Source organism: Leptodactylus fuscus, chromosome 1, assembly GCF_031893055.1.
Source record: "Leptodactylus fuscus isolate aLepFus1 chromosome 1, aLepFus1.hap2, whole genome shotgun sequence".
Lineage (NCBI taxonomy): Eukaryota > Metazoa > Chordata > Amphibia > Anura > Leptodactylidae > Leptodactylus > Leptodactylus fuscus.
Window position 1 is genome coordinate 89,732,727 of NC_134265.1, and position 19,663 is coordinate 89,752,389.

Genomic DNA, 19,663 nt, shown 5'->3' on the forward strand with positions numbered 1-19,663 from the left:
AATAGTGAATTTTAGAAAACAGGCAATGAAACCAGTGTAGTCATTTTTATTGCTCTATGCTTTCAGTCTAAGAATGTCAGAAATTTTTGCTATGTTCTACTTATTTATTCTATTTTGGTATTGAAAAATTGGCTTATCCATCTTAAGGAAAACCATTATCATTATGAGAACCTCTTAGTGTTCCTGTTTTAGCAAATCATTGTTTCTCATGTGATATAAAAGTCCTAGAAAATCTCATATTATACTGTATTATAGCATATTATAACGCTGTGTTGAGGCCACTGGGTGCAACCAACCCACTTGTTCCAACGCAATATGACACTTCCAGGTAACAGACAATTGTACCACTAAGGTTTCATGCGCACAAATGTTGTAAATAATGTGTGTGATATATTTTTCTTTCATTTTCCAGCCATTTGACCATTTGTAAAATGTTTGCACTCTACTTCTTATCATTTTTAAGTGACTGTTAAAAACAGATGAACTACATTGTTTTTTTTTTCCTTTTTACCTACTTATCTATTTTTGATCTGGAAGCAGATCTGTTTTCATAGATGTTAAAAATGGACCCATTGACTTGCATTGGGGCCCTGAGAGGTCAAATAGGACATGACGTTATTCATGGTCTATTTGAAAATGGACATGTGAATACATCCATATTCTTTGAATGTTCTGGAAATGGATGAGCAATGTCATTTAAAAAGGTTGTCAAAGGTGGGTAAGGGGATTGCTGAACCTCTAAATTCCCAACTTATTTCTACATTTCCCAAAGGGATACTGTGGAAATGAAACAATAAAGAGATCTAAGAAATTAAGTACCCAAAATGTTAATTCATGGTGAATACAAATGTCTACTAACATAAGGATATCAGGAGAGATGAGAGATTCTTAGGTGACATAGGTTTTTATAACTCCTTAGTCTATAAGCTCTATAATATCACAAGTATTAGCCTGCCTCATGTATATAGTCATGTTAACCTACATCATTTACATTAATTTAGATCTTTGGGGGACATTTCATCTCTGTTGCCATGTCTAGCTCTACAAAAACTTGTTAAGGATTTTGTTCAGGCTTGGGTACACATTGGTCATTCAGAAAGACCAAGTGTGGAATTTCACAACCCTTCCTCATGCATACTGTACGTAAAAATATGTTGTGCATGGGTTGTGATTCATAGGCACTAATAAATAATGACTTTTTTTTTAGCTTAACTGTGCAATCATTATTCTCTATGACAATGAAGTGCTCAAGCTGTTCCTAATAACAGCAGAAATTGCCAGATGACAGGAAAAAATCTTTGCTGACTGTATGGTATGTCTTGGAATTTCCAATTGTATTAATCAGCATGTACTTAAATTCATGCAGAAAATCTGCATTGAGATGAGAATAACTGGATATAGTCTGATCAGAAATGTCTAACCTTCTTGCCATATATTTGAAGCACTGTTTGTTGATCATATTTCATGCACATAAGAATATTTAACAGTTATTAGCAGCAGAAAGTCTTCAAGCCACCCACTGGGTGGAAGTAGCCATCAGCTGGGAACCATTGCCCCAGACAAATTTTCGACTGACCAGTGTCATCATCTTGGGTAGTAGTCTTCTGGAACACCACTGAGATTTCTTAGCTTCAGGGCTGCATCTACTGTTCTAATGTAATTGCTTATCATTTTTCTCATGTCTGCTGTGTAAGGATCATACTCCAATTTTCTAAGTCCAGAGCGCTTGAAGTTTCCATCCTTTTGGCCTTCTACACACAGGAGTCGGTCTGCTAAGACTGGGAGTCCCAGAAGGTTAATCATTCGCTTGAGCTGAAAGAATAAATCTTGCTTAAGGTCTTCAAAATGTACAACCAGCACATTTTGTCCATACTTCAGCCAGTCCAGTGTATGTGTAGCCCACCATGGTGCATAGTTACTTACAAATTCAGGCCACTCTAAAAAGAGAAAAAATATTAAAAATAGCTTACATGGAAATAGTTTAAGCAAATAGATATTAACTGTTTGGAAACCTAATGTGAAATAGTCTATGGTTTGAAACACTATGTTAAAAATGTATGCATCTTGTATATGTGTGTAAGTGCTGTGAAAAAGTTTTTGCCTCATCAAACATTAAAAAGGAACTTTGCAAACACATTACATAATTTATAAAATATTACTGCTACACATTTTTCAGCATCTAGTCAAAAATTTATCTCTGCCAGTTATGGAGAGTTCACACTACCGTTGTAAATGTCCTTTGCTGTCATCTGTCATAGGGTGACAGCAACGGACATTAAACTGTTGAAAAGAATGGTCACAGACTGATTCTGTGTCTGTTCCCATTGACAATAATGTAAACAACTAATTTTCTTTTTGACAGTTTAATATCCGTTGCTGTATTCCTATGATGGAAGACAGCAACGGCATTAACAACAGTATTGTGAACACCTCCTTAATGTTTTGGGCAGCAAACCGCCCAAAGTGTCCAAAAAACACCTACAAATGTCAAGCCTTACTTCAGTTTAAATTTGGTGAGGGACTCCATTTTTCATGATACTCATACATATCCACACTTAATTAATCTCCAGTTTGATTAAGAATCCAATTTCTCATTGAACAAATTCCACACAATACCACAAAATGCTATTCACACCCCAGAGGATGTTCATACACAGACACATATAGGATAATTAGTATATCACTGTGAGATAATGTATCACAAAATTTTGTATAGCTGAATGGACAAGTAACAAAGGAGACATCTGTATACCATTACAATATCACACTATATTGACAAAAGACTTATTTATATTATACCGTATATACTCGAGTATAAGCCGACCCGTATATAAGCCGAGGCCCCTAACTTTACCAGAAAAAACTGGGAAACTTATTGACTTGAGTAAAAGCCTAGGAGGAAGGGAGGGGGGGGGGGGATGCAGCGGCTACTGGAAAATTTCAAAAATTAAAATGGTCGGAGTTTTTGGGTGCAGTAGTTGCTGGGTGCTGGGGAAGGGGAGGGGGTGTTTTAGTTGTCTGTCTGTCCCTTCCCTGAGCTTGAGGACTGGGTTTTTTACCCCCACTTGGAATTCAGCCTGGCTGAATATAGGGCATCTGCAGTGCTCCTATTAACCCCTTCCCGACGGAATAGAAGCACTGCATATCCCCTATATTCAGTAGACCGGACACTTTCTGACACAGGGATACCTAATGTGTATGTGTTTCACAGTCATTTTCTACTCTTATATGTATTCAAGGGAAAGGAGGGATTTACAACTTTTATTTTTTTTTATTTTTTTTTAAAGCTTCTCCCCCCCCCCCCCCCCCCCCCCCCACTATTTTATGGGAGATTCTATACATTGATATTGCGGCTGGTGATAGACCCCCATCCCTCCTTAAAAAGAATAAAAATATATATTTTTGCTGACTCGAGTATAAGTCGAGGGGGACTTTTTCAGCACAAAAACTGTGCTGAAAAATTTGGCTTATATTCGAGTATATATGGTAATTGTTGGATAAACATACATACAGCTTGGCCAAAAGTATTGGCCAAACATTTTCTGGAAGAAAATGAGTATTATCTGACAGAATTGCAGGGGTGGCAATACTTTCGGCCAACACTGTAAATACAGAACGAGAGAACAAGAAGACACTTTGTAAAATAATGTAATGAAATAAATTTTAAGCCTTTCCCAACATTAATAAATATGTATGATACAGCGGAAACCGGGCGGAAATACCACCAGACATTTTCCCTTTGATGCATGGGTGCCGCCATTTGGCAAATTTGGTAATTCCTGAAGCAGAATTTTTTAGCTTGTACAAATTGCATTTATTCCGTGGTATGAACATACCCTAAAAAAAGAAATAGACAGAAGGGGGATGCTATGTAAAGTTGTCACTCTATGTACCAGTGAGGGTGAGAAGGGACAGAGAGCAGCAGACTTCTGATCAGAGCACACAGCACAGCTCTTTCATCACACCGACTTGGCAAGCTTAGAAAGAGAAATAAGCTTTTACAAAAAACAGCAGCGGGAAGAAAAAAGAGACAGAGTTTGCAGGTCACAAATAACACTTCTGGCTGCAATACATTCAATATATATCTATAGCTGCTCAAGATTGATTGCAATTCCGTTTTTATAATAGTTACCGTATTTTACGGACTATAAGGCCGGCGTGACAGCAGGGCTGCCGGACACTTCCCATTCATTTCTATGGGAGCCGGCATGCGAGCGCTCCCTATAGAAATGAATGGACTGCTTTTTTCCATTCATTTCTATGGGGAGCGCTCGCATGCCGGCTCCCATAGAAATGAATAGGAAGTGTCCGGCAGCCCTGCTGTAACGCCGGCGTGTACGGCTGTGATACACGCCGGTGTTCCGTAGTGTGAATGCACCCTTACGGTGCCTTTTATGTATGTATGGAAGCGGCACGCAGACTTTGCCGCCGCTTCCATCCATATATAAGGCGCACCGGACTATAAGCCGCACTTACGATTTCTGAGGAAATCGTAGGTTTTTATGTGCGCCTTATAGTCCGGAAAATACGGTATGTTTTAATTTGTTTTTCACATTGATTTTTTTTAATAAGTAGGGTATTGATCTTTGAAAAGCTGCTTTAATTTAGAAAGTTTGGTAGATTTTATGTCTATGTATTTTTTATGCACATATATGTTTAGGTTTTGGGTTCTTCCATATTTGGATGTGTATTAAGATATTACACTATATACCAATAAGTATTTGGACACCCATGCAAATGAAGATATCTGCGGTCGTGATATACATCACACCTTTCGCCATTAAATAGGAAACAGCATTGGCATTAATTGCATGCAAGATGCCATGAAGTGCAGAGTTGTCCAATTTTAAGAAAGGGGTAATTGTGGGGTACCACAGAAATGGTCGATACTTAAGGACATAGCAAACGAACTGAATTACCCAAAAACGACAGTGGCCTACTGTATGTGATTATGAAGTGGAAGGTGAACGGTGACTGTCAGAATGTTCCCCCGAGTCAGCAGACACCCAAAACTGGGAGATAGAGACCGACGGGTGCTGACCAGAGAAACCACACTCAACCGATGGCTCACATACACTAGCAGTTTCAACAGGCATCCGGGAGTATTGTGTCAATCAATACCATCCGTAAGGAAGCATGTTGTTTTTCTATTCTACCACAGGTGTCCAAATACTTATAGGTAAACAGTGTATTATGCAGGTTTGTTTTGTCTTGCTGTTTTCCAAGCCACCCTATGTGTCTTTCTTTTGTGTGTACTTATGCACTGGATTTGGCTTAAAGCAAATGTTTTCTATTGAACACCCATTTCTAAGCAGTATCAGCATTCAATGCTGATGAATTGTATAATATATCTTTAGAACAGTAAGTTATATAGAGAGCTCCAATCACTTTACATATAATAATAACATTCATACCATAAATCTGAATATATACATTCTGGCTGCCATCATTCCCTGCTAAGGGAGTTTAGGAATTGACTGTTGCATTAAATTCAATAATAAAATAGTATACAGTAAGCTCCACCTGGTGGCAGCCAGGGGAAATCAGAAATGTATCATTTAACTATGTGCAGGAGATTTGGAGCTGTTTGACAGTAACACGAAGCTCTGAGCTCTGTACAAATGTCAGAAGAAATTAATCCGCACAGCATGTTGGCTCCTAAAACTGACCTGCTGTTAAAAAGCATTTATTCCTTTAAGCTATAAAACCTTACAAATCTTAAAGTTTTGTCTAGGAGGTTTTTGGACTTAAAGTAACTTGGTCATGTTAGCCACTCTTACCTACCTTTTATTTAAAATTTGTTGTGAAAAGCTCCAATGTATAGTATAATTTTATTGTTATAAAAGTTTAAGCCTGATATTGAATTTATTAGAATTATTGCTTCTACCAGCAATACAGTGATGACATTATGTTTAGGGGAAAGCAATTTTTTCCCGTGGGTGACATAGGTGTTAAAAACAATGTTTTGTGATTACTTGCGTCGTTTTCAGATCGTGTTCCTTGTATCGTAGCTATTTTCATATTAGTATACACAGACTCCAGTTCTGTCTCCACATTATTTATATGTTATATTATGAAATAAAACTCTTCCTAGGGACTATGGGACAAGAATTTTTCTTGCTCATCATATGCATGATATATTAGATTATTTAAATTTTCTGGATATGTGTATACAAACTTAGATGTGGCTTGGTTCTACTTTGACATTTACTTCACATAAAACTAATTTATTACCTGTGTGTTTGGTGACGTAACACAAAGTCAGTTTGTTGTAATATAAACTATAGACAAGAATAGGTACTAGCTAAAAATTCTAGTTTGAACATTTTGATAGTCGATGTTATTAGCTAGAGTCAACAAACTATTTCCATAAGGAAAATAATTTGTTACCTAGGGAACTCAAAAGCGAGCTCTCTACACTCTATATGCCTATACGCTCTCTCTATATCAATATTGTTTTTGCATTATTGTTCCACACATTGTTGACGTAATATAACCAATATTTAAGTTACTCTAATAGTTTGCACATCCTCATGTCGGACGGTGATTGATAAAGTCATGGAGGGAAGATATATTATCACAGGGGTTTCTGTTATATGTGTTCCAGGAATACGTCTATAGTGGAAAGCTCACTTATGAAAAAGCCGAAAATGGCCTAGAATTGGATTGTGGATAGTTGGCTGGGTCTCCAATCCCAAGTCTATGCCTGTTTTAGGATTTGGTTGTTGGTTAATTACTTGCAGCATCTTGTGCAGACTCATTGTTTGAGTGGTTCAGTATTGAATGTGATCTGAGCTGTAAAGTATTATCTCTAAGTAAAAGACTGACGCTAGGTTCACACCTGCGTTCAGGGTCTCCGTTCTATGGTTTCCGTCTTCTGCATGCCAGAAGACGGAAACCATAGACCGGGTCCGGCCGTGAGCGGCGGTGAGCGTTTTATGCTCTCTGCCGTGAAACCGGATTTTTTAATCCGGACACAAAGTACTGCATGTCCGACTCTGTGTCCGGATTATAAAACCCGGTTTCGCGGCGGAGAGCGCAAAACGCTCACCGCCGCTCACGGCCGGACATCTTTCTCACCCATTCAAATGAATGGGTGAGAGAGACTCCTGCAGGTTTCCGTCTCCTGCCTCTGTTTTAGGCAGGAAACGGAAACCTCAAGTACGGAGTGCCGGCGCAGATGTGAACGCGCCCTAACTTGTCACTGCTGTGTGTCCAGCACATTGTTGTAAGGTACCTGGTATAGATCTCAGTTAGTGATCAGGTGAGCAGGTTTTGGGTTTTTTCATGTTGTAAAGAAGGCTATTTGTTTATTTGTGGACTTTAAGGGCAGAGTGTGCAGTTTGATAATCCCTGGAAAGTGGATGGGACTCTAGTGAATCGCTGGCGGTTTCTCAATAGGTATCATTAAAGCAGAAAGTCCTCAGAAAAAACCTCTGCAGACTTTCTTTGAAAAGTACTAGGTACTGTACAAACATTTTAGACAAAATATGCTGCAAATAGGAACAAGCAGTCCTGGAAATGATGAAATATCCCCCTTACCCTTCCCTCCAGAGCCCTGATCTCAACATCATCGAGTCTGTCTTGGATTACATGAAGTGATAGTTGAATTTAAGCAAACCTACATCCTAGATCTGTGGTTAGTTCTCCAATCTCATGCCGAGTTCCTTCAAAAACTGTCTACAGATGTACCTAGTAGATCTTCTTAGACATTCTAAAACTTTTGTGTGTGAATGTATGAACCTGGGGCTGGGAGTGCAGCACACAAAAGAGAGAGCTATTGATAATACAAGCATGATTTTCCCTGTCCACTTGTAATACACCTTTAAATATGTAACCTGTATTATAAAACTGCACTATTTCTAATGCAGCAACATTGAAGTACATTTATATAAAAATATTGATTTTTTTTTTTAAGTGAAATGAAGTGTGATTTATCACTGACCTAATTTAATTTTTTTTTTTTTGCTTTTCGTAATTAGGCTGTATAAATGCAATACCCCTCATGAAGTTGACGTACTTTCATTCACTTTCAGTACTTTCAAGCTGTATCATACATAAAAAATAGGCTGATATCGAAAATTCACAGAACTGTGAAACTCAATAGTAGAAGAAAAGGCTTTTGTATGTAAAAAGTTAGAGGGCATTAGCGGCAGACAATGTGAGTCAGCGTCTGTAATTTGTGAAATGCCTGATTAATGTTTCTGTTCTCTGCAGAGAATAAGTCAATTGGGAGATTTAGCCAAATGGAAGCTTGAAGCCTGCTCATTTATTAGGGCTATTAGGTGGGACTGGGTAAAGATGCTTCTCTCTGCTGGAAAATATTTAACCCTGAACACAAGAAGATGTCATGCCACAGGTTGGATCAATATTTATGGCCACTTTATTCATTTGCAAATTACATTATATATTGTGTACTGTAGCTGCACAAACCAACTGGTTTACTCCTCTAAAGGATGGCTAAGTCCAATAGAACGGCATGTCAAAATGGAAAATCCTACTCAACATGGACAAAAGTCCTATTAATTAGTGGGTTTGCCCATTTTACTCATATCTAATATAAAGTACATACAAGCAGATATTTAGTTATGAATTTTAGAATGGGTCAAAGACTTAGTGACTTTCAATATGGCACTATTAAAGTATGGCAACTTTCCAGCACTTGGAGAAATAACATCCACACCTAATTTCAGTACATTAAAAGTAATAGACCCTGAAGAAGGCTTTAAAAGGGTTTTCCCTGTCGTCCCTACCAGCAGCACAACTGGGGTATTTCCTGCCCCTGTGTGCTGGTAGGACAGACGGATTTTTAATTAGCCAGTATTAATTTCACATGGCTAGGATCCCTGTTATTTTCTGTCCTGTGTGGACCAGGACAGTTGGAGAGGACGATTGTGTCCTCCTATGGATCAGGTCTGAACAGTTACCTGGCCTGGTGTTTGTTTCCACAGCTTCCTTGCGACATGCTTCCAGCAAAGATTATTAAGATCGTTTTCTAAAAGGCTCCCAGCAGACCTACAGCCACTTACCTCGCTTTGGAGTCATGTCGGTCGTTTTCGGAGCTTCTGCCGGCTCTCCTCCCTCAGGAGCTGGCTGTGCTTGTTTTCAGGCGGAACCTCATTGAGCTTCCCTGTTTCCAGCCAGTCACATTTGCGGTAGCGCACTTCCGGTATGGCCCGCACTTCCTGCAAGGCCCTGCGACCGCAAAATGAAGTTCTCCCTGCTGCTGTCCGTCAGGGGGGACGGACACTTAGTTTGTTTCTGGGAAGCCCTGAAAGTTGGGCTCCTATAATAAGGGATCTGTGGAGTCCTAAAAACTGACAGACTCTTAGCCCCGCCCCTTCCTCCCCGGCACCTTAAAGGGGTGTTGGTTTGTCTCCTCCTTGCCTTCCAGAATCTCTGGCAGGTTGCCTAAGAATTTGCTGAAAGTTATCTGCAAGCTCTTTCTAAATAGTTTAAGGTAAGACTTGCTGGCCTTTCCAGCCTTCAAAGTTTTGTCTCCTTCACCCATCTTTTCTCTATAGGCCTAAATGTCTTTTTCCACTACACCACCGTGTGACCGTGGTAGGAGGAAGAGGCCTACCAAAAGAAGGCATCTGCTTTGTGTGGCTTGTGTCATCCCACTCCCTGATGGTAGGTGGTGGTTTCTGTCTTATTTTCTTTAGTAAAGAAAAAAATATATAAATTTCTTTTCCTGGTTACTCTATGTCCGTTTTTTGTTTTCCTTAAGGCTACGATTATTCTCATTGCCGGCAATGCAGAGGCCCTCCCCGGGAGGAAGCCTCCACCTCTGATGTAGTGACTTGGGTCAAGGAGTACATGGTGAGTAACCATATTTGCGACGCGGAACCTTGATTTCCGCTGAAACTGTTATTACATTCCCTCTACTTCAGGATGATTCCCTGAAGGACATCCGTAAGTCTTTATCTCAGCTGACAAAAAAACAAAGGCTGGATAGGACCTCTGAATCCCTGCCATCCCTAGAGAGGCTCCAGGTGGATGATGAGGGGGCCTCTTCAGATGACTCATTCTCTGATACCAGCAGGCCCATTTTTCATCGTGACAAGACCCATAAACTGCTGAGTTCCATCCAGTCGTGGGATCAGGATGCGGAAAGGAAAGCCTCCGCGTCCACCTCTGATAGGTGGAGGGCCTTTCAAGTGGATGCTTCCATGGTCAGCCTTATGGAGCGTGAGTGGAAACAGCCTGAGAAGGCCTATGTTACATCCAGGGCCTTTAAATCTGTTTACCCCATCAACCCATCACAGCTGGATCGGTGGGGCCCCCCACCTAAAGTGGACCTGGCTGTTTCCAAATTCTCCCGTAGAACTGTCGTTAACCTGGAGGATGGTTCAAATCTCCAAGATCTCCTGGACAAAAGAGTCGAGTCTACTCTTAAGAAGGCTTATTTTTCCGGGTCCGCCCAAGCATCAGTGGCCATAGCCTCTACCAAAGCAGATGACAGTCTGAAGGTGCATCTGGATCGCCTCAAACGCGATATTGATTCCGGGGTGAACAGGGATGATATCCATGAGAGATCTTTGCTTACCTTCGGATTTTCTCCGTGAGTCGTCGAGACAGCAGCTTAAATTGGCTTCAAAATCCATGGCCCTGACTACCACTGCCAGGAGGCCTCTCTGGCTCAAGCCCTGGCGGGCAGACGCCACCTCTAAGTTCGCCCTATGCTCCCTCCCCTTCCAACCGGGGAAGGTTTTCGGTTCCCCGGTCTCCTTCAGAAGTAGGCCGGGGAATCTATTCACCAGTTTTTCTCGGTCCAAAATCTACAGGAGGCTGGTGCATGATAATAGATTTCAATCTCCACATCAAACAGAAGCCCTTCAGGATAGAGTCCATAGACTTAGTCACAACATTCCTTCAGCAAGAAGAATTTATGGCTACTCTGGACCTGAAAGATGCCTATCTTCATATTCCCATCTACCCGCCGCACTGAAAGTATCTTCGAATCTCCATATTCATATCCGGTCTCAGGGAGCACTTACAATTCACTTCTCTCCCCCTCAGCATATCATCAGCCTCCTACGTCTTCATAAGGTCATCGTTCCAGTTGCCACCACGCTCAGACTGCAAGGCCTTTTTGTTGTTCCTTACCTCAATGACTGGCTTATAAAAGCTCAGTCTACTTCAATTCTCCATCACCACCTCCAGATAGCCATCTCCCTTCTGCAGAGGTTGGGCTGGCTCATCAATTGAGAGAAGTCAGCCATCTACCCAGAAAAGATTCCTGGGATTCATCATAGATTCGCAAAAGATGCAGATCTTCCTAATCAGCCCGAGGAGAGCGAGGATAGAAGCCACCTGATGTCATCCTCGGCCAAGGCAGTCCCTTGGGCTTTATGGCATTTGCGTACCCTTCAGATGGAAGCGTTGAGCGCCTGGAACAAGTCTCCACGGGGATTGCACAAAAAGATCTGCCTTTCTCCCATTACCCATCTTTCCCTCAGATGGTGAAGACACCTGAAAGATGGAAGGTCCTCGGTTCAACCTCGTTGGACCCTGTTGACAACAGATGCATCCCATACGGGATGGGGAGCCCATCTAGACGACAGGACTATCCAAGGTCGTTGGAGGAATCCAGAGGAAGGAACATCCAATCTGAAAGGGCTAAGAGCGGTTTACCTGGCGCTATGTCACTTCGCCCCCTTTCTCAAAGGGAAGGCAGTGAAGGTGCGGTCAGACAATATGACCACCGTTATATAACTCAACAAACAAGGCGGCACCAGATCTCCAGCCCTACTGAAAGAGGCAAACTTTATTTTTACATGGGCAGAAAAGAACCTGTCCCACTTATCCGCTGTTCACATCAAGGGCTCCCTGAACATAGTAGCAGATCAGTTGAGTCGGGGTATTACCGTATCAGGAGAATGGTCTCTCAATCAAGCTGTATTTCAACAGATCGTCCAGAGATGGGGTCTCCCAGAGGTCGATTTTATGACAAACCGACTCAACGCCAAAGTAAGGACCGTCTGCTCTCTGTACCAGGAAGACAATCCCTTGGCAGTGGATACCCTGTCCATCCCTTGGAGGTTCAGGCTGGTATACATTTTCCCTCCAATTCCCATCATACCGAGGGAAGCACGCTGGGCAAGAGAAGCCATAAAAGCTTCATTTACAGCCCTATGGTTACCGCCTCCTGCCCTTCTCAGGGCTCATTCAACCAGGGCTATGCCTACTTCCTGGGCGGAGAATAGGGCGCTATCTCTGGACCAGATTTGCGCAGCTGCTCCCTGGTCTTCGGAGACCACGTTCATAAGCCATTACCGTCTGAGCTTTCGCTCTAACGAATCTACTGCCTTTGGTGAGCTGTCTTAAGCTCGGTCTGCAGTTAACTCCTGCCCTGAAGGGATTACTTGGTATCTCCCCAGTTGTGCCGCTGGTAGGGACGACAGGGAACAAGAAGATTATCTTCATAATCACTTGTTTTGGGCAAATTATATGGATCACTTATACTTAGGAATAGTCATCAATATTAGATTAGCAGGTGCCCAACACTACTGTACACTACTGTACAGAGAACAGAGCTGGGAGCAGATAGCTGTGTTTTCTGTATTGTTGTCATACTGAGTTATTTCATTTCATTTACTACTATTGGAGCTTAGTAGTAGTGAATCAGCATGGCCACTACACATAAAACAGGACAATCTGTTTCTGGCCTCATTTTCTGTATAACAGCTGCCGAGAACATCTGATCGTCAGCGGTATCATACCCTCACTTATTTTCTATTGCTGACCTATCCTAAAATAATTTATGCTACAGATGTTCACAGGGTAATTCACTCTTAACAATGCATAAGGTAAAATTTGCATCAAATCCACAGGAATTACATCCAAAATCCACAAAATCCACAAATTTCACAGCTAAATATGCTGAATGCAGAATTTCTCTAATGGAATGTCATTATTATATACAGTATATGTTAGATGTGGACATACTGTAACCTAATGTATCTTGATGATGGACAGATCCTCTATCTCTTGTGCCACAGAAACAGAGTTTCAACAGAGGAGAAAAGTAGCACAATGCATTGGCAGACTGACCTTTGTCTTTTTCCATCAAATTCTGACCTGATACATTTGTCCCCATTAACTGTCTTATTAATGCTGCATAGAAACAGCTAAGAGCTGCAACTGTTCACCAACATGGAATCATCTATACAAGTTCATAGCCTAGAATCAGAAAGTTGTACAGCCAAAACCAGCAAGTGCTACAGCCTAGAACCAGCAAGTGCTACAGCCTAGAACCAGCAAGTGCTACAGCCAAGAACCAGCAAGTGGTACAGCCTAGAACCAGCAAGTGGTACAGCCTAGAACCAGAAAGTGCTGCAGCCAAGAGCCAGCAAGTGGTACAGCCTAGAATCAGCGAGTGCTACAGCCAAGAACCAGCAAGTGGTATAGCCTAGAACCAGAAAGTGCTGCAGCCAAGAACCAGCAAGTGCTGCAGCCAAGAACCAGCAAGTGCTACAGCCAACAACCAGCAAGTGGTACAGCCTAGAACCAGCAAGTGCTGCAGCCAAGAACCAGCAAGTGGTACAGCCTGGAACCAGCAAATGGTACAGCCTACAACCAACAAGAGGTAGAGCCTACAACCAGCAAGTAGTACCGTCAAGAACCAGTAAGTGATACTTGAATATTGCAATATTTCTAGGTTCCAAACTGCTTGTGAGTGCAATGTTAGCACAAAACATGTCTTTACGCATTAGGTTTCCTTGGCCAGGGAGCCATACATTAGCCCTGGGATCATATCATATACCATTCCAACATTACCTGGTACTGGTAAAAGAACACTTTAATGGGACTGTGAAGCAGCAGAAACACATTCCATGTAGTCATGTATCAGTTTTTGTCATCTTGAAATCTAAATTAATCTTAGTTTTTCAGATGCCAGGAGAATTTCTGCTCATTTTATCTATTGTGCAAAATAGAAAATTCAGCAGTGGAGGCTGAATAATACCTTGGGGAATATTTCATTGTTTGAGTTGAGTTTCTTAGTTCCACTGGACATAATATAATATTTTTTACAGTAAACTGTCAGTTTTACATTGTTCAGCAATAATTCATGGAAAGCCCTTTCATGTTTCAGAAACAACATACTGAACCCTTGTCACAGAGTGAGGTATTGTTTGTAGGGTGATATTGATTTTCTTGCTCCTACACCCCTCAGTTCTATGTACTGTATGGTTTACTACGTAAATAATATCAAAGGCATAACTATATGGTGCTGAGATATTACTCACAGGAGCTGTGCCTACATCCATATGGATGTCTTTCAGCTGCAATTTACAGGATCTGAGATATTTCCATAAAACCACTCAGATGCCACAGTGTACAGAGAGGAGCACCCCCTATCATCCCATTGGTGTCCCAGCGACCAAATGTAGGATGTTGATGGGTTGCCATATGTGTAAGCCTATTAGTCTGTGCCAGAGTAATGTAAAAAAAAAAAAAAAAAAAAAAAGGTAAAAGGAAAAAAAACAAATAATCCAAAGGAAAACTACAAAATGCTTTATTTTGTATTCTTTGTATCATATGAACACTGTAAAGACAATGTTGGAGTTGTGTTTATTGTTCTTTTATTACAAAAAAACTATGTACGTTAGTAAGTCCCATGTACTACAAATTGGTACCAATGAAAACTACAACTCCTTCTTCAAAAAAGAAGGCCCCATCAAGCTGTGTTTACAGTGAGAAACAAATGTTAGGCATAAAAATAATAATTTTTGTGCCTAATAATAATATTTTTTTTAAGTATTTTATTGTGCTAGAGTATAAACACATAAAAAATTCTACTAATAAAATGTAAAACTGGTACTACAAAAAAAACAAATAAAAATAGAAAATAAAATAGTGCTGTCCCCTGAATCAAAAAAGAGAACCTGCCACCAAGTACATGACATACCTGAGGTGAGTACCACTGCGCCCCTGACCAATTTTAGTTTTGTTTTTTTATTTAAATCCATCCAGCCTTTCAAAAGATATGACCCCTGGTAGGTAAATGTATTCTCTAGTGGGTGACAACCATTTTCTTTCTCATAGATTGTAAGCCCTTGCGGGCAGGGCCTTCTATTCTGCTGTGCCAGTCAGTCACTGTTAGTATTATATTTGCTTGTATATTTCGCGTACCATATGTAAACCCTCAAATGTAAAGGACCATGGAATTAATGGTACTAATAATAGTAATAAAAAACGTTAATACCCATTTGGTGAATACAAGCTAACATACATATTACCATGTAACCTACCATGCACCAGTAGATAAATGTAAAAAAAGCCATATACTACCTATATAATACCAGTACAATACTATACATGAAAATTATAATGCTAATGGCATTAGTGAGTTAAGCATATTAATTATTATGTCATTGAAAGGGTTAAAAATAGAAATATACATATTGTAAAAAATTTCACATTCAAGTGTCAGATAAAAGGGAAAGCAACCGCTCATTTGTATCCTATTTGGCAACATCGTTGAAAGGAGATGGTATTTCGTACAAATCTTTTTGGCTTTCAACCGCTATTAATCTCTGCCTGTTCTATTCTATGCAGGTATTCATCAATCAATATTGTGGGTGTCCTCATCTTTCCATAGTTCTCATATACATAATGCCTTTGCTTTCTTTAGCAGCTTGTTAAGGGAATCAATTTCTCTCAAGGGCACATATGGCGCCAGAGCTCCAGCACCATAAGCCATTCTCACATTGATACATTTCAGCAGTGACTTTATTTCTGTAGCACATGGTCTAAAATTCACTGGGTGATTTTCAATTGGACTATTATTTTTATTTAGGGTGTAATTGTATGTTTTATTATATTTACTATAAACTGTTTATATTTAATGTCATTTGCATGGTATTATGAAGCATTCTTCAAAGCAATTCAATTTAGCCCCAGATTCTGTTACTTGACAACCCACTATTGTCAAATAACACTACAATCATCATTATGCCTGTGCAATTCATTCAGTTCTCAATGTTATTCTGGATGGAATAGCATGGGAGTCTATTTATTGCAAAAAACATAAACAAAAGGAAGATATCCTTTTTCCTAGGAGCTGGGGATGGATATCTTCTTGGCATTTAATCTGATCTATATTTTGTATGGACCTCGTAAGTATTTGCAACAATTGGTTGTGTCCTCCCCTTTAACTCTTTTAATAAGACTAAATACTTTTACTTATAACTAGGGATAAGTGAAACAGTTGGTAACAATCTGTTTTTGGTTTTGTTATGAATTTTCCAAATATTTTGGGTTTTGTCAAACTGCAAATTTTTAGAGTTTGCCACCCAAGGACTATAACTCTGGGGTCTCTTAAGTCCAAGGTTAGTGTGTAAATATAACAAACAGTCTTATTCATCTCTCCTGGGCTCCAATCAGCGCCGCACCTCCTATGAGGCGACCTGAAGCGACCGCTTCAGGCGGTGCTATGCCAGGGCCCCAGGGAGGGTGGAATTTTTGCTGACCTAAGCCAGTCCAGGACAAGCTATCCTGAACTGGCTTAGCACCGAGCGGTGGTTTGGGGAGGCCAGCAGCCTTCCCTCACGCTCAGGCAGAGAGCAGGCCCTCTCCGTGCCTGCTCTCTGCTGGCGAATGGTGCTAAGCCCCGCCCCCTTCAATTCACCACGCGCCCTCCGCTCAGCCATGCCCACGCTCCGCCCCCTCCTCCCGGCGGGGGGGGCGGCTTTCTGTAGTTCGCCTCGGGCGGCGAAAGGGGCAGGTTCACCCCTGGCTCCAATGCTATATCTGGAGGAGGTCCATGGTCCATACTGAATTATGTCAGCGGACCCATGGGTCCCTGAGGCCTGTGATTGGACCTCAATGGTCACATAGTACAGTATGTGCCGACTTCTTGATATTGGTTCTCCCTATATATCCGCTTAGGCCTTTTATTGAGGCTGTGGACGTCATTCAGCCCATTTGTTATACTTACGCACCTCCCTTATGCTTACACTTATTACACCCTGAAGAGACCCCAGACTATAATAATATCAGTTTCAGTCCAGAGCATCTCGAATATTTGCAAGATGAATCTCATGATGTTTGACCAATAGTACTTGTAATTTAGGTTCATATTTTGTTTCCCTTCTTTGAACTCTGAGTCATGCTTGCAATAAACTACATTATAAGGGACTATAAGAACACTATTAATATTGTGTCTAAATCCACAACTCTTTTAAAACACAACATTGTCCTGCTGGCCTTCAAAGCAGCTTATAGACATTGTATGCTGTGATTTGATCTACGTATATTCCCAGACCCTTCTCCTTCACTTTATTTTACTCCATTAGAATCTATTGTACATACAGATAATGAATGCTAACTATTAGAGATGAGCGAGTAGTACTCAATCAAGTAGGTATTCGATCGAATACTACGGTATTCGAAATACTCGTACTCGATCGAGTACCATTTGCTGTTCGAATGTAAAAGTTCGATGCAGAACCAGCATTGATTGGCCGAATGCTATACAATCGGCCAATCAACGCTGGTTCTTCTCCTACCTTTAGAAGTCTTCTCTGTGCAGTTTCCCCGCGGCGTCTTCCGGCTCTTCATTCACTCTGCTAGTAGTGCGGGCATGCACAGTCGTCTCTGCCCAGGCCCGATGCTTGGCAGAGTGAATGAAGAGCCGGAAGACTCCACAGTGACGCTGCATGGAGAAGACTTCTCGGAGGATCCAGCCCGATCCTCACTCGTGGACTTGGTAAGTATAATTTGATCGAACGTTGCCTACCCCTGAAACGAGCATTTTCCCCCCATAGACTATAATAGGGTTCGAAATTCGATTCGAGTAGTCTAATATTGAGGGGCTACTCAAAACGAATATCGAACCTCGAACATTTTACTGTTCGCTCATCTCTACTAACTATGCAAGTATCCACAATGGTATACAGATGTTTAATATGACTTTTAACATCTTAAATAAACTGTTGCTTTTTACTTTAACTAAGCTTTTTTCCATTGCATTCAATGTCTTTCTTGTGAGTTATGGTGCAAGTTGTCAGACTAACGTTGAAGATAGCTGCATCTTTATACTATCAAAGAGGAAAATGTAATTAATAATTCTAAAATTGTAATTATATACAATTTTATACTGCACATTGTACATGTAGTATCATATGTGACATTTCAAAATGTGTTAAAAGTCATTCACTTATGTTTCCGTAGATCTTCTCCATTTTAGAATCATTCATTTATAAGGGTTCAATACTTTCCAATGACTTTAATGCAGTTATGAAAGGTTTCCCTTTTACTTTCCTGTTTAGTACATTCAATAGTTTTATAAACTCTAGCCATTTGCACGGCAGACATTGTAAAATATGTTCTCCAAGTGTTCCTTTACAACTTTCAATCAAGCATGCCTCTCTTCTTGACTACAGCATGGCATCTCTCAAAGCTAGCAGAATGAGTTACGTCTGTTGAAAGCAAAACAACTATTTCCCTGTGGCCGCCTTCTCAAAATTTTCCTCTGCTAAGGTTAGAGACTTTTCCTGTATGACAGATACTGTCCTTGGCACCACAAGCACACATTATACGAGTGATGTATGATGTAAGTCAAGAACAAAACCCTACAGTAATTGTATTAGTATTGGTTTTCAAAGATAAAGCCCATGTTTACTAAGGGTAAAGTCTGCCAAGAACATATTCGTCAAATTAATGTATCCTTTCATTAAACATGATTTAGGAAATGTATCTCAAATTATTGAACAGCTTGTCCTCAAAGTTAATACTCTAATATAGTGAAGAATATTTCTTTTTCATCTTATTTAATGGTTCAGAACTTCAAAACAATTTCTAGATATCTAAAACTAGCCATACAGATTATATTAATGTCAAGTTCCCAACTCTTCTTTGATAACAGAGGTTGTGGGGCATATGGAATGGGCTGCTGGATTTTACATGCCCAATATATATGTTCCCATGGGAACCACCTGGGAGCTACTTTCTCCCCTCTCCCCATTCAAAACACATGCATGATTGGCCAAGCTAAGTGTGCACATACAACATATAGGAAAACTAGAAACGGTCATCTGAAAGCTTACTAAAGAATATGGCCAAACTAATTCTAAAAGTTGCAAAAATTGTAAGTTGCTTAAAGAGGTTATGCCACAAACAATACCCTTTATCTATAGGATAGAGGATACATTTCTGATTGGTGGAGGTGCGACTACCCCCATTGGACAGCCACTGTAAAAAGCTGCCAAAACTCTGATGGACACAGATACACCCCTGTTCCCATTCATGTCAATGAAAACACCAGAGTACAGCACTTGGCTGGGGTTCAGACTACTGGCTGTATTCACAATGGGGGTAAAATATTCCAGTTCCCAAATCAGTGAGGGTCTTAGATGTCAGACCCCCACAGCAATTTATCCTCTATACATAGATAAATATTGCTCATGGAATAATCCCTTTAACTGCTATAGCATGGATAACATATGTTTATTTATGTGTAAGGATTTCAGACTCCCCGAACGGAAACCCGAACGCATATGTGAACCTAGTGTAAAACTAATGAACTTCTTTATGTCTATGTGTATGACCATATCAAAATACATATATGAATTAGCTTAAAGGCTTTAACGTACATTAAATGGGCAGTAAGAAAAAGAGAAAGCTGATCATATGCCCATTACTGTAGGATGTTTTG

General features: G+C 40.5%; 1 protein-coding gene across 1 annotated transcript in view; it reads right to left on the reverse strand.

Moving 5' to 3' along the window:
- Window positions 1-438: 438 nt before the first annotated feature.
- WSCD2 (WSC domain containing 2) overlaps window positions 439-19,663 on the reverse strand; it is a 263,422-nt gene continuing 244,197 nt past the window's right edge. The window contains exon 9 of the mRNA XM_075273551.1: window positions 439-1,937. Coding sequence (XP_075129652.1) covers window positions 1,585-1,937 — 353 coding nt within the window. The 3' untranslated portion in view covers window positions 439-1,584. The remainder of the gene's footprint in view (window positions 1,938-19,663) is intronic.